Source organism: Gigantopelta aegis, chromosome 9 (assembly GCF_016097555.1).
Source record: "Gigantopelta aegis isolate Gae_Host chromosome 9, Gae_host_genome, whole genome shotgun sequence".
In the NCBI taxonomy this organism is placed as follows: domain Eukaryota; kingdom Metazoa; phylum Mollusca; class Gastropoda; order Neomphalida; family Peltospiridae; genus Gigantopelta; species Gigantopelta aegis.
The window spans coordinates 73,092,317-73,108,798 of record NC_054707.1 but is presented as its reverse complement, the minus strand read 5'-3'; the positions used below and the strand labels follow the sequence as shown (position 1 = coordinate 73,108,798).

The 16,482-nt window shown below is 38.8% G+C and overlaps 1 protein-coding gene across 1 annotated transcript; it reads left to right on the top strand.

Moving 5' to 3' along the window:
- The first annotated feature begins 1,868 nt into the window (after positions 1 to 1,868).
- LOC121381985 lies at positions 1,869 to 16,341 on the top strand. Its single transcript, XM_041511437.1, has 7 exons — positions 1,869 to 2,356; positions 3,359 to 3,446; positions 6,409 to 6,530; positions 10,373 to 10,463; positions 13,091 to 13,194; positions 14,642 to 14,768; positions 16,129 to 16,341. Exons 1-7 carry the CDS (start codon positions 2,181 to 2,183, stop codon positions 16,192 to 16,194), a joined length of 774 nt encoding a protein of 257 aa, XP_041367371.1. The 5' UTR covers positions 1,869 to 2,180; the 3' UTR covers positions 16,195 to 16,341.
- Positions 16,342 to 16,482: the final 141 nt, after the last annotated feature.

Below are 16,482 nucleotides of genomic sequence, written 5' to 3'. Positions count from 1 at the left end.
TTTCATCACTATTCCCAGACAAACTCGTGTGCATGCTTACATCGGACCGGCCTCGGTGGCGTAGTGGTTAGGCCATCGGTCTACAGGCTGGTAGGTACTGGGTTCGGATCCCAGTCGAGGCATGGGATTTTTAATCCAGATACCGACTCCAAACCCTGAGTGAGTGCTCCGCATGGCTCAATGGGTAGGTGTAAACCACTTGCACCGACCAGTGATCCATAACTGGTTTATCAAAGGCCATGGTTTGTGCTATCCTGCCTGTGGGAAGCGCAAATAAAAGATCCCTTGCTGCTAATCGGAAAGAGCAGCCCATGTAGTGGCGACAGCGGGTTTCCTCTCAAAATATGTGTGGTCCTTAACCATATGTCTGACGCCATATAACCGTAAATAAAATGTATTGAGTGCGTCGTTAAATAAAACATTTCTTTCTTTCTTTCTCTAATTCTTGACGACGAGTCTACTAATACAAAAGCACGTGTCACAAAAGCCACCAATATGTTAAAAGATCTATTTTTAGACACAGCCTCGACATTCGGTCATGTGCGTGTATACAGTAACTACCAAATATACTGAACCATCTATTACCGTGTGTCACACTGTCGTACCCTCATTTAAATTTAATTATTTTGATAGTGTCTTTAGATACCAACCAAGAGTTTGCTCAATTATTTTTCCCCGGGGGCAGGGCAAAAGCGAAAACGGGACAATGACGATGGATCACACTTGACAAAAGACCAAACGTACGACACGATAAAAAACTGAAAGTTACAACATGATTTAAGTGTTTGTTTTATTTTACTGTTATACTCGTAAATGTGTAATGTTACAAAAATTTGATAAAAATCCAGTTATAGTTGATCAGGAATTTGGGCTAGTGCTTTATCTTGGTGGGCTAGTGGTTTTCACAAACCCACTAGCCCTGTGGCTAGTGACTTTTCAAAATATTTGTCATGCTCTGGTTGAGTGCGTCGTTAAATAAAACATTTCTTTCTTTTTTTTGCTCACATCGATCTTACATACTATAAAGTATATTAGATAATAACAACTGAAAATGTGCGTATTTTACACATAAAATTTAAGGCTTACAAATATTAACATCATTTGTTTTTATTGACCTCATTTTTTACACGATGATTCAATATATTATATCTTATAACGCTAGTACATTGTTGGGTGTATACTACCAAATTAAATCCCTTAGACGACAATAGTAACATATGTGGCTAAAATCTCTACCGGCAGCGTTTCAATCGACATAAACACCACGGATATAAATATTACCACCCTCACTCTTAAAGTGAATCAGAAAATAAATTCGCGAAGCCGTTAATTTCAGAGTTAACGGTTAACGTCTACCCTAGTTCCGCACAAAATTCGAGTACTTTTTTTTACAGATACCCCATACATGTTTCAAGCACAAGGCTACTTGACACATTGGTACTAGATGAAATAAAATTGCATATATATCAACAGTTCGGTGCACCTCAAACTTTGACCCAGCCGGAAGTTAGTTGGCTTAGTACTACCTGTTGGGGAAAGAACAAAAACAGAAACAAAGCAAAACAAAACACACAAAATACCCTAAACAAATCAGAGCAAAGTAATGTTTAAACAAAATGGAGGGCACGGCCTTGTATCTCCATGTTTAATTTTGTTAATAAAGGAAATTTCAAATTTTTTCCTCATTCTGAATGATATAGAGAATGTGTTCTATCATTCTGAATACACACTCTGCCTTGTTTAAAACAGATAACTTTAACAGTGATGTCCGTTTCATATTTCATAATAACCAATATATGGATACATTTGACATACCTGAAGTATATACCGTATGACATATCAAGTCGTATTATACGAAGTCTATATATCTAATATGTAACGCGACACCAAATGAAAACAAACTGCAAAGGACTTTAATCACGAGTTTTATCTTATCATACTTCTTTGTGTACGATGGACTAAATTAATCAAGTCACGTTATACCTATACTAATACTGTAAACAATTTTACGAAAGTTTCATTATTTTTAAATTACCTTTGTGTATTCCATTAAGGTTCAAGCACGCTTCCCTGGTGACACATACCTCAGCCATCTATCTGTCTGTACAAATGTTTCTGTAACATTGCCGTTTATAGGTTAAACTTCATTGGATATACCTGTATACAGGGATTATACGAATATGAAAGTAAGACACCCACTGTGGATCGCTGCACAGTTTACACTGGTAAGTTTGCTGGTGGTCGGCGTCGTTGTCGGTAAACAATGTGTTGGAGTCGGCCCATGCGCCTGCACGTTTGATGACGGGAGTGGAACGGTAGATCTCAGCAGCACGGGTAACAAAGATGGCACAGCCAGGTGAAATTTTCATTAAATAGTTATTTTTACATCCCATCCAGACAGACGGCGGGTATGGCGGGGTCTTTTGCAAATTGGCAGTCACCTTCCCGATCTTGTAAAATTCTATGAATTTCTAATATGTTTTCTAGCAAAGTTTCTAAGACATTTAAGGGGGTGGGGGAGGGAGTAAAATAAACTTCGGTCTAGGAAAATCGGGGACACTAAAAAATATTCTTTACCACCATAATCACACATATTGCTTAGGGATGGTGGAAGTTTAAAAGTATTTTAAAATCAGGAAGATGACAACTTCGGGGTTCAGAAGATTTCACACTGACCTCTTTATTTGATAAATATGGTGATGTCAGTGTTCAGTAGATTTTACCTTCACCTCTGATTTGATATATATAAATGTCAATGTTTATTAGATTTTACCTTCACCTCTGATTTGATATATATAAATGTCAGTGTTCAGTAGATTTTACCTTGACTTCTGATTTGATATATATCAATGTGAGTGTTCAGTAGATTTTACCTTGACCTCTGATTTGATAGCTATTAATGTCAGTGCTCAATAAATTTTACCTCGACCTATGATTTGATATATATACATATATATCTTGATGACAGTGTTCAGTAGATTTTACCTTGACATCTGACTTGATAGCTATCAATGTTAGTGTTCAGTAGATTTTACCTCAACTATGCTTTGATATATACCGTGATGTCACTGTTCAGTAGATTTTACCATAACCTCTGTTCTGATATATACCGTGATGTGAGTATTCAGTAGATTTTACCGTAACCTCCGATTTGATCAATATGGTGGTATCCGTGTTCATTAGATTTCACCTTGACCTCTGCTTTGATAGATATCAATATCTGTGTTCAGTAGATTTCACCTTGACCTCTGATTTGATAGATATCAATGTCTGTGTTCAGTAGATTTCACCTTGACCTCTGATTTGATAGATATCAATATCTGTGTTCAGTAGATTTCACCTTGACCTGTTTTGACAGATATCATGACTACCCAGGAGCGGATTCCTACTTCTACTCGTACAACCCGTGCGCTCCGTTCACTGACGGCGGCTGTGTCGACGTGGCGGTCAGTAGCTTTATATGGGGGTTTTTAATAATATCATCACTTGTGGAAATACCAAAGCATTATTTAACCTAAAGAATCAGTGGTGTGGGGGGGGGAGAGACGCAAAAATATGCGCGCGCACACATACACAATACGCACATTCACACACACACACACACACACACACACGAAATTGATGAAAAAGAAGAGCACTTTGATTAGTTAATTATCGGCAGTTGGATGTCTGATATTCTGACACCCACTACACTGGGGGCGAGACGTAGCTCAGTGGTACAGCGCTCGCTTGATGTGCGGTCGGTTTCGGATGGATCCCCGTCGGTTGGTCCATTGGGCCATTTCTCGTTCCAGCCAGTGCACCACGACTGGTATATCAAAGGCCGTGGTATGTGCTATTCTGTCTGTGGGATGGTTCATATAAAAGATCCCTTGCTACTAATGGAAAAATGTCGCGGGTTTTCCCTCTAAGACAATATGTAAAAATTAGCAAATGTTTGACATCCAGTAGCCGATGATTAATAAATCAATGTGCTCTAGTGGTGTCGTTAAACAAAACAAACGTATTTTAAGGTTGTATTGTACCAAAGCAGAAATATCCGTGTCAAAGTACGGAGTAAAAGCACCTGCGGCCATGATTGGTAATAATATGTGACATTGATTATATTGTGCAAATACTATTAATCCTTGCTAATAAATAGATATATTTTTGTTTAATATACAATTGTTATGAAATGTGCACTTGATGCTGAAAAAGAGTTGCTAATCAAATCTCTTAATGTTAAGTGACACCCTCGCCTCCTTCCCCGCCCCTTCTTGCAGGTAGTCATTATATAGTATGTATCATATTTTTTACTGGTGTATTGCCTGGGTGTGTTAATACACAGGTTATATAATTTTAAATAGTAAATGTTAACCTTGTCGGCAATCCGAATTAATTTGCTACAGTGGAACCTTTTCTTTTTTTAAGCACTACAGCTCTAGGCTGTTTAGGAGAGCGACCGCCTTCGGACGCTTGCGATCTTTTCATTATATATGTACACTGCAGGCCCGTAGGAACTGGTAGGCCGAGGTGGGTGGTTGGATGTTGTGTTTTGGGGTTTTTGTTTTGTGTTTTTGATGTGTTGTGGTTTGTTTTCGTTTTGTTTTGTTTTGTGTTTTAATTTTGTTGGGGGGAGGGGTTGTTGTTTTGGGTTGTTTGTTTGTTTTTGTGGTTTTGGGGGGGGGGTGTTTTGTTTGTTTTTTTATTTTGTTTGGTTTTGTCTGTTTTTGGTTTGGTTTGTTTGTTCGTTTTCCTCATTACCTTTATATAATTCCAATCTCTAAAAATCCCTTTATTATAAACCCTTGGATTGGTTAAATTCGTATCACGTCATGATAAAAACTGGCATTCATAGCACCATGAATCTCAGTTTAGCACTATTTTTGGCTATATAGACGGAACTACTTTATGAATTATGTCAACAAAGGAATTCCCGAGGAATTTCCTTGAGATTCTATTTTTAGACATCAAACAGTAATCGTCTGCCGTCAAGCTTGTAAACATCTAAAAATCTTCACATATAAATTATACCATACAAAATAGGTCGCTTCAGACATTTTTTATTAAAGGTTAAAAGTTATTGAAATTACTTACGTTACATGTTTATAGTGAATTCAAAATCCCACAGCTAAAAATCTATTTTGTCGATCCAAAAAAAGTGTATAATTCCAATGGAATTTGGTCTTTTACAAAAGCGATTTCAAAAACAAAATTCAGTCAGTTCATGCCAACCATTAGCAGTAACGCGCATTCAACGGCATTGTAGTATGACGTACACGGTACACAACACATAGCCACTGCGATCCAATCTTTAAACGACTCGGGTTTTGAAACTAGGCATATCATGTACATGTCGGGACACAGGAACGAAGCTTCAATTCGAAGCTACAACAGAGAATGTTCCACTTTCCAAAAACGAAACATCAGCATGGCACTGTCAAATGTCACGAATACTTGTGTCGCACCACTTGAAGTCACACATGCCAAAACCATCCTGTGTTGCCACTTCCACAATTACAAGGCCAGTAAACACCGAAACTCGCGACACACCTGTTTCATCCATTTCCGGAAACATTGAAACCACTTTCTCCATGTCAAATCTATCAACACATGGAATTTTCACGCACTCAAATATTTTATAACTGTAATTTCAACGTCGTAATTGGTAAATCTGGACAGTAATCAAAAAATGGCGCCCATCCGCAGTTCGTAGTTAAATATTCATACACCAACCGCTTCACATATAAATTATACCATACAAAATAGATCGCTTCAGACATTTTTATTACAGGTTAAAAGTTATTAAAATTACTTACGTTATATGTTTCTAGTGAATTCAAAATGTTTCTACTTGGTATTGATATTTAATGCAAAAAATTAATATGAATTGTATTAATGATTGTAACATTGTCATTCTCTCATTCGGCTATTGACGGAAAAAGCCGAAACTACCATAGGCATTCCGCTAATGTTGAGTATGAATTTCGTGTTAATAAAATAGTAAATAGTTGGAAAATAGAGTTCACTTTTTATTTTAAAGAGGTTTACATTAATGCCATGGTTATGTGTTTGGAATTATAAGAAATGAACGTGAAATTTTTTGAGTTTCATGCTAGTATGAAACGCAAAAACGCTTTACACACTTTAATATGAATGGCTTCGCGCTAACGCGCTACGCCATTCATACAGTGTGTAAAGCGGTTTTGCGTTTCATACTAGCATGAAATTCAAAAAATTTCACGTTCAATTCTTAAATAAATACAGTAAAACGCTGTTACCTCAGTGTTGAAAAGACCAAACTAATGCCAGAGATTTCAGTTCCTTGAGATAGACAAACAGTTGTTAACAAACATTATGTCATGGGACCTCGAAGAGAGAACAGGTCGAGATTACGACGTTCGACTGTATAGTATTTATATTATACAGGTGTGCCAGACTGACAACGCAAAGACTGCGTACTACAACCTCGGAACGCAGGACACGGCTCAGTGGTCGTACGACGGAACCAACATTCAAATCTACTACTACGCCTTGACCGACGCGATGAGGTACGTGTACCCGTGTACCTGTACGAGTAGCCGTCGAGTACCTTTATATCGATCAACCGGCCTCGGTGGTGTCGTGGTTAAGCCATCGGACATAAGGTACAGGGTTCGCAGCCCGGTACCGGCTCCAACCCAGAGCGAGTTTTAACGACTCAATGGGTAGGTGTAAGACCACCACATCCTCGTCTCTCTCACTAACAACAACTAACAATTAAACCTCTGTCCTGGATAGACAGCTGGATAGCTGAGGTGTGTGCTTGAACCTTAATTGGATATAAGCAAAATTTCCACATATTAATCACTAATACATACACTACATGAAGAAACCCGACAGCACCCCCTTTCAATAATGTTCTTATTAAATACGTAGTTACTGGCGGGTTTCTGCCTGTTGACTAGTAGTTTGTGTATTAATGATTAATATGTGAAAGAAAAATTTAATCAAGGAACTCGAAACTGATCGATGTAACGGTATTTAACGTCACACATAGTTTTGTTCGTGTATTAGAGCGGGAATCGTTGTCTACCGTTTGGTAGGCAGCGATTGCGCAGAATTTATATAGATTGGTCTCTGACGGTTACAGTGCATTGATAACTGTCCAAATGTCCGTCTAGCTCTCTTACCGTCAGAGTACTCTGACTCACGGTGAGAGAGCATTGATAACTGTCCAAATGTCCGTCTGGCTCTCTTACCGTCACAGTACTCGGGCTAGTGTACGATATTCTCGACTCGGCTGTTCGGCAAATTTTGTCTGTATACAGCATTCACAAGATTACTATTTAGATAAACTATTTTTTAGTATATGGCGGGAGGAATTGGCGGGGTGAGTTAAGGTTTGTTCTGTTTAACGACACCACTAGAGCACATTGATTTATTAATCATCGGCTATTGAATATTAAATATTTGGTAATTCCAACATATAGTCTTAGAGAGGAAACCCGCTAAAATTTTTCATTAGTAGCAAGGGATCTTTTGTATGCACCATCCCACAGAGGACAGCACATACCACGCCCTTTGATACATCAGTCGTGGTGCACTGACTGTAACGAGAAATAACCCAAATGGGTCCATCGACGGGGATCGATTCTAGGCTGACCGCGCATCAGACGAGCGCTTTACCACTGGGTTACGCCCTACCCTGGGTGATGTAGGTCATTCGGTAGAGCGCTCATTTGAGCTGCTTGTTTGGGCGTTTCCTCGTCTCAACCTGTGCCCCACGACTGGTAGATCAAAGTTAAAATGTGTTTTGTTTAACAACACCACTAGAGCACATTGATTTAGTAATCATCGGCTATGGAATGTGAAACATTTGTTAATTTTGACTTGTAGTCTTCAGACGAAACCCGCTGAAAAAAAATCAATGGTAGCTAGGGATCTTCCAAGTACACTTTTTCAAAACACACCATGGCCTATAATATACCAGTCGTAACTGCACTGGCTTGGACGGGAAAACCCCAGTCAGTTGAATACTACGAAGCAAGCATCTCGGGCGAGCGCTCTACCGACAGAGCTATATTCCGCCCCTGGTATATCAACGATCAACGGCCGTGGTATATCTGTGGTATGTAGTGTCCTGTCTGAGAATGTGCATCTAAAAAGACCACATGCTGATAAAAAGAAAACTATAGCGGATTTTCTCTGAAGACGATCGATCTATCGTGGTTATCAAATATTTTATATCCAATAGCCATAAATTACTGTAGTCCTGTTCAATTGTTTAGACCCCAAGTTTTTTGCAAATGTTACGTGTAATTCCTATTCAATCCTTGTTTTCTGTACATTAACGTGATAACAAACCCAAACTCCAACAGGTTTTATGTACAATGCATCATCTAAAATGCACGAAGTTGATTTATTTCCATTTTACAAAAATATCTGTGTATTTTGAATATAGATTCGTTCTCCTATAAATAACTACGGTTATTTGCATAACAAAAACATCACTCTATAGTGTGTTTCAAACTAATGTTCTTTTGCACTTGCCTAGCGGAATATATTGTAGGATGATCTATATTGAAGAAACAATTTGGAAACATAAGACAATAACAATTCAGGCGGAGAGTCCAGGTAACACGTCCCCCTCCCCCCCCTTTATATTTGTCAAACAATATATATTACAGAATACACAAAAAAATGAAAACTTATTCCATCCACCTGTTCAAAAGCAACAACAGGTTTTGGGCCCCCGCTATTAAAAAACTTCTGGACCCACACCTGCTATGTCATTAATGTAATGTACTGATACAAAAATACATAAGTTTGGGTGCTAATGAGGATAAAGCACTGTAAAGTAACTATACGATAGGTGGATACATTATGACTGTCAGGTGGTATGTCCATGAATAATATATAATATTTATTATTACTAATGCATGGGCAAGTGTTCATCTGAAGACCACGTTCCCTTTTAGCGAGGGGGTTGGGGTGAGGTCTTAATCTCGTGATGTTCATTGTGACATATTGCACACACGCGTGGCCAGGATATTGTAGAGCTACCCGCGAATGGTGGAGGCGTGGCCCTCTGCCCAACCCCACACCCATCTCTGGCTTCGTATGTAAGTGTATATGGTTTTATATTGACTGTCCGTGTTTTGTAATACACGTTTATATTTGTTCAATTGATAGATTGTTTGATAGTGACTGCTAATGAATGTCATGGGAATAAATTGTTTTCAGTGTTAAAGAGTTAATAAATACATTGAACGTTATATGCTTGATGGGTAGGGAGAAGCAATTTTCGATTTACCCATATTTTACTCAAATAACAATAATGTATTGAATGTCCAGTAATACATTTTCTGTGAACTTATATACCCTTCTATACTTGTTGTATTTCATGTGGTTTACACAATGCTACAATAGCAAATGCAATCTAGATTATACTTCGAAAATAATGTTATTGACCATCGACTTGATATGTACAAGAAATGTTATCGTATTTTTAACATTCATTGTTTCAATTAAACAAGCTATACTGGCCTTCACGTAGCCTCGTATCCTAATCTTTTGTTATGCAAATAGCCGTAGTTATTTATAGGAGAACGAACCTGTATTCGAAACACACAGAGAATTTTGTAAAATGGAAATAAGTCAACTTGGTGCATTTTAGATGATGAATTATATATAAAACCTGTCGGGGTTTGGGTTTGTTTTCATGCAAATGTAAAAAAACAAGGATTGAATAGGAATTAAACGTAACATTTGCAAAAAAAAATTAGGGTCTAAACACTTGAACAGGGCCCTGTTCCACAAAGCGATCTTAGCCCTAAGATCACCTTAAGCGCATAGCTACCTTACACACCTTAGTGCTAAGATCGCTTCGTGGACCGGGGCCCAGGACTATAATAAGTAAGTAACGTGCTCCAGTGAGTTTGTTAAACAACACGTTTTTGTTCTTACATCCATAAACCTCAGTATCAAAGGCCTTGGCATGTGATGTCCTGTGTTGGTAAGTGTAAATAAACTATACTTTGCTATTAATTAATATAACGTTGCCCCCCCCCCCCCCCCCCCCCAAAAAAAAAGCAACGAACTAACAAACAAAACAATATTTGAGAAGTTTTAGGAATGCTCGTTCGTTCCAAGAATGCATCTGCCCCATCCACCCCACCCACCCACCCCCAAACCTACCCCCCTAAAAAAACACAAAACAAAAAACAAAAACAAAAACAAAAAAAACCCTCAAAAACCTAGCTACGGCCCTGGGACTGTAATGTCAGTGTCATTCTCCCCAGACTCTACAGCAATACCTTGATCCTTAATTACTGACGAGGTGCCTGGCGTGTTATAAACACATGCTGTAGATTCAACATGACAACATCATGTACTTGTTTTATATCCCCAGGGAAACGTTCGTCACTGTTAAATGTGATCCGAAGTACGATGAGCCTTTTGTGTCGATTCAGGGAGAGCAACCTCTTGGGTATCCACAATACGTAAGTATGTACGACTAATGCTAGGGGCTCAGACTGCCAACTATCACGGCCGAGTTGGCCAACTCACCGATCTCACGACCTCTACGACTGTCCATTTGCTAGTCTGAGTACTCTTACAACGCGATTCTCGTCGTATAAAACTCCTATGACCGATTAGTTATTAATCTGAGCACACCAGTCGTAAGTAGGAAGTTGGGGAAATTACAACGCAACCGTCGAGTTGGCCAACTTCGTCATGACCGTTGATTGTCTGACACTAGCATTAGTCTACACTCGCTAACTATAAAATACATCTTGCTTCTCTGAAGACTATGAGCCAGAAAAAACAAATGTTTGAAATCCAATAGCTGATGATTAATTAATGAATTTGCTCTAGTGGTGTCCTTAAAGAAAGAAACAAACAAACAAAACTTTAACTCTAGTGGAAAAACAACGCATATAGTGGTTGCTTGAACCTTTATTGAATTTGCTAAAAAAAAAAATAGATTAAAATGAATGAACGGCAATGTCCACACTCACTATTACCTTCTATCATGAACAAACAAGCTAGATAACCAAGTGCTTCAATCTTAATTTGATTAAGTTGGTAAAGGGTGGACCTTTAACATTCATTTCACTTCAATTTATGTTTGTGCTTATATCCAATTAAGGTTTAAGCACGCTATCCTGAGCACATACCTCAGCTATCTGGCCTGCCTGTCCAGGACCCAGGACAGTCGGTTAGTTGTTAGTGGTTAGTGAGAGAAAAGAGGGTGTAGTGGTCTTACACCTACCCATTGAGCCGTTAAAAATATCTCTGGGTGGGAGCCGGTACCGGGCTGCGAAACCAGTATCTACCAGCCGTATCTCCGATGGCTTAACCACGACACCACCGAGGCCGGTCTAACATTCAAAGAGTCTTTGTTGACAAAGGTGTAAGGCCACTACACCGTCTTCTCTCTCACTAACCACTAACAACAACGAACCCACTGTCCTGGACAGCCCAGATAGCTGATGTGTGTGCCCAGGACAGCTTGCTTTAACCTTAATTGGATATAAGCACGAAAATACGTTGAAATGAAATGAATTGTCGACAAAGACCGTTAACTATTTTAACTGGATGATGATAATGACATTTAAAGAATATCAGTCGACACGGGATAATAATATGACATTTAAAGAGTCTATGTCGACACGAGGTGATAACATGGCATTTAAAGAGTCTTTATCGACACGAAATGATAACATGACATTTAAAGAGTCTCTGTCGACACGAGATGATAACATGACATTTAAAGAGTCTCTGCCGACACACGATGATAACATGACATTTAAAGAGTCTTTGTCAACACGAGGTGATAACATGACATTTAAAGAGTCTCTGTCGACACGAGGTGATAACATGACATTTAAAGCGTCTCTGTCGACACGAGATGATAACATGGCATTTAAAGAGTCACTGTCGACACGCGATGATAACATGACATTTAAAGAGTCTTTGTCAACTAGAGGTGATAATATGACATTTAAAGAGCCTTTATCGAGACGAGGTGATAACCTGCAGTCAAAGAGCCTTTGTCGACACAAAATGATAACATGACATTTTAAAGAGCCTTTATTGAGACGAGGTGATAGCATGACATTTAAAGAGCCTTTATCGAGACGAGGTGATAGCATGACATTTAAAGAGTCTTTCTCGACACGAAATGATAACACGACATTTTAAAAGTTTTTGTCGACACGAGATGATAACATGACATTTAAAGAGCCTTTATCGAGATGAGGTGATAGCATGACATTTAACGAGTCTTTGTCGACACGAAATTATAAAATGACATTTAAAGAGCCTTTATTGAGACGAGATGATAATATGGCATTTAAAGAGTCTTTGTCGACACTGCATGATAATATGATATTTATCAAAAACAGTGGTATGTGTTGTCCAGTCTGTGGGGAAATGTATATCAAACATCTGTTGCTGCTAATGAAAGAAATTTAAAAGGTTTCCTTAAATACTATTTGTCAGAATTATGCGCTTGTGTATATTTTGTCATACCGTATTTCTTCTAATAAGCACCGGGCCTCAAATAAGCACCGGGCCTGTAACTCTTTGCAACAAAATAGACGTCGGGCCTGTAATAAGCACCGGGTCTCCAATAAACGCCAGGTAAGACGGCCGAAAACTGGTTACTTCCTGGCATAATTAAAAAAAAATATTAAATGACAGGTCCCTTTTTATCATTTCCTGACTCAAAACATAGAACCGCATGGCTGGATGGCTAGAGTTGACATTGATGTTATGTGAAAATTTAATTAGGTTTGTTAGTGAGGGCTAATTCGCCATTTTCATGTTATTGATTTAAGTTACAGTAAACTATTATTTTTAAGTTACTGTTGATTTAAAGTTTAAAGTTTTGTTACACTTAAATATAATTTTTAGCTTTAATTTCTAAAATTTGTTTGAAAAAAATAAGGCATGGTCTCTAATAAGCGCCGGTCTCCAGTAAGCGCTGGGTCTGCGATCATTTTTAAATGAATAAGCGCCCGGGTGCTTATTAGAGGAAGTACGGTATTTAACTTCATCTTGCGTTATCGAATACTGAGTACTTGCTCACATCTACCGTTTTGTTCTTTATGATTTGTTTCAGTATGTTGAAATTACTACAAAATGCGCATGCCCAGGCATGTGTGGCACGACAGTACCGACTGACGAGTCTGGATCTTTAAGTGGAGGCACAATTCTAATAATAATGCAAGTTCTTTTTTATGTTATTGTTTAAAATGATTCTGCAAATAATTGTTATTAAATGTATGGTTTGTTGTTTTGAAGATGAGCGTAGACGTTGACATCCAAACTGACCTGGTTCTTATAAACTTTCAGAGTTTAGACTCTAGACTCTAATACAGTCTGAGACTTTTAATGTCATGACAACGCCATACAAATTGTATGCGTGTGACGTCATTAGAGATTGAGTCTCATAAGCATGGGCCCAGGCCTGGTTTAGAGTCTAGACTCGATACTCTAATAGTGTCTGAAACACTAATGTCATGACAAAGCCATACAAACTGTATGCGTGTGACGTCATTTGAGATTGAGTCTGGACTCTAAAAGTTTTATAAGCACGGGCCCAGGTCCTTTATATAGGCCCTACTTCCACCACTGTGGGAAAACGTCATATAAAATGCACTTTGAATGAGTTGCATACACGACTGGTATTCTAGGCATATATTTTGCTTATATACTCTATCAAAAAAGAAACGCATAGGCGAAATATTCATAGAATTATCTCTTTAATACAAAGTGGCATAATTTCGTTATTTATGATCGTATTACAGTCAAATGTGACATGAGTATGTGATAATGTTCTTGCTATGGACTGACGGCAGTGGAGGCGTTTTCGTCACCAAATAGCGTCGCACGAGGGCGCTGAAATCAGTACCTTGTGTGGCCACCAGCAGCAGCAATCACTGCGCGACATCTTCTTGGCATAGACTGAATGAGTCTCTGAATCCGGGCACGTGGAATCCTAGTCCATTCTTCCTGCAGTGCATGTGACAGTTGCGGAAGCGTCTGAGGCTCCGGGTCATGCTGGCGTACACGTCTGTCCAGTTCGTCCCATAGATGTTCAATGGAGTTGAGATCTGGCGATCGTGATGGCCATGGCAGCACATTAATGTTCTTATTCTGTAGGAAATCCAATGTTACATGTGCCGTATACGGCCTGGCATTGTCCTGCTAGAAAGAGTTCTCTCTGTCGATCTAAAATGGGAAACATGTGACGGCGAAGAATTCCATCCCGGTAGCGTACAGCTGTCAGGTTGTCTTGTACGAACACAAGTTCACTTCTGCTGGTGTATGAGATGGCTCCCCACATCATGACACTCCCTCCACCGAATCTGTCAACTTGGGCGACGCAGTTGTTGGCAAAACGTTCATTGCTGTTTTAAATTGCGTTAAATTTGTTTTAGGGTGCATTTGGGCATGCTGTCCCATTCCAGGAACATTAACAAACATGGTCATTCAGCAACATTGTACAAAAAAACCCTATATTTTGTCAAATCAAACACTTTTCTTCTTTCCCTATCACCTATGCGTTTCCTTTTTTGACAGAGTATACATGTACTCAGTTTTGAAACTTAATGGCCGCTGATTAAATGGGGCTGAGGTTTCGTTGAATATTCCTTTCTCTTCATTTCAGCGTATTTGTCAGTGGCTTCATGTACATTGTTGTTGGCATGGGGGTGTTGAAAACTCGTTACCAGGCAACGGGAGCCGACATGTTTCCTAACAGAACATTTTGGGGATCACTACCCGGACTTGTAAAGGTAAGTTTAAATAAATGTTATATTGTCGGACGTTATGATTCAACCATAAGGTTTAAGCGCATGCCCTGTATATTATTAAAGGGAAGCAATATACTGTGTGTGTGGGGGGGGGGGGGGGGGGGGGGGGGGGGGGGGGGGGGGGGGGGGGGGGGGGGGGGGGGGGGGGGGGGGGGGGGGGGGGGGGGGGGGGGGGTGGGGGGGGGGGGGGGGGGGGGGGGGGGGGGTTTTATTTTTGCACATTGTTTATAATTTTCTAAGAAAGACTAATGAAATGTTTGGTTTAATCAACCTCAGTTTTGTCTAATTGCATTGTTTCAAAGTGCAGTACTTACTTAGATGTTTATCACGCAAAAACATACTATACTGTGAAATCGTTCAGTTGCATGGACTTAAATTTTCGTGGTTTTGTTAGAAAACATATTTCGTTGAAAACTTAAAATTCGTGGATCGAAAAGGTAGCATTATAAATTCGTATTTAATGTATTAGGTTTTCCTTGTGTTCTTAAATTCGTTGATAGCAACTAGTCCACGAAAATTAGACCACTACGAAAAATCGTGATTTCACAGTACGCATACATTGGGAAAAAAATATGAAAAACAAGTTTGTTTTGTTTAACTACACCACTGGAGCACATTGATTAATTAATCATCGACTATTGGATATTAAACATTTGGTAATTCTCAGGCCCGTAGCCAATGGATTTTTTTGTTTTTTTGTTTTTTTCAATATGCCCCCGGACCCCCCCCCCCCCCCCCCCCAAGCAACTCAGGCCCTTATACGAGACACTGCGTGCCTCACCATAAGCCTATACGACCCCCCCCCCCCCCCCTCGAAATCCTGGCTACGGGCCTGATTCTGACTCATAGTCATCAGAGGAAACCCGCTACATTTTTCCTTATGCAGAAAAGAATCTTTTATATGCACTTTCCACAGACAGAAAAGCACATACCACGGCCTTTGTTCAGTTATGGTGCACTGGTTGGCATAAAAACAAAATCAGCTGAATGGATTCACTAAGCACTCAACCGACTGAGCTATTCTTCCGCCCCTGGACAGATATGATGACTTATAATCAGCAAAGGAATGTTGACCTCTGATGTGGTGTGATGTGATGTGATGTGATATTAAAAATAAGATGAATGAATAAATGGTTAGTGTATAGATATTGCTGGCGACAAGGTATCAAAACACCTGAACACACTAACTACACTGAAACACGGTAAAGTTGTGTAATGTATATAAAAGAGGTTACTTTCATTTATTTGTTCGTATTATGTAGGTTAGCAGGATAAATAAATTGATTTTAACATTAAAGAAAGATTACAAACTCAATAATAATTTTTTTTTTTTTTTTTTCAGGATGGATTTGTGTTTACATTTAGACTTTTCAGAGGAAAATCAAAGACAGGATACCAAGACATCTAGCCCGAATCTGTGTTTTATCATCTACTTCCATTCAATAACCATTTTAAAACGAACAGAAAAAAAGACAGTGACTATAAATGACATTTATATTATTATTTATTGGTTTATTTTAAAGCTTCATTTTTTAAAAATAAAATTTGACTGTTGTTTAAATGTATATTTCTTTGTTTTTATTTGAAGTCTCGTTTTGTTGTTATGAATGTTTGTTGTTTGGTTAGGTTTGTTTTTTGTTTAGTTTTTGTTTTTGTTGTTGTTTTTTGGTTTAGTTGTTGGTTTTCTCTTCTTTTT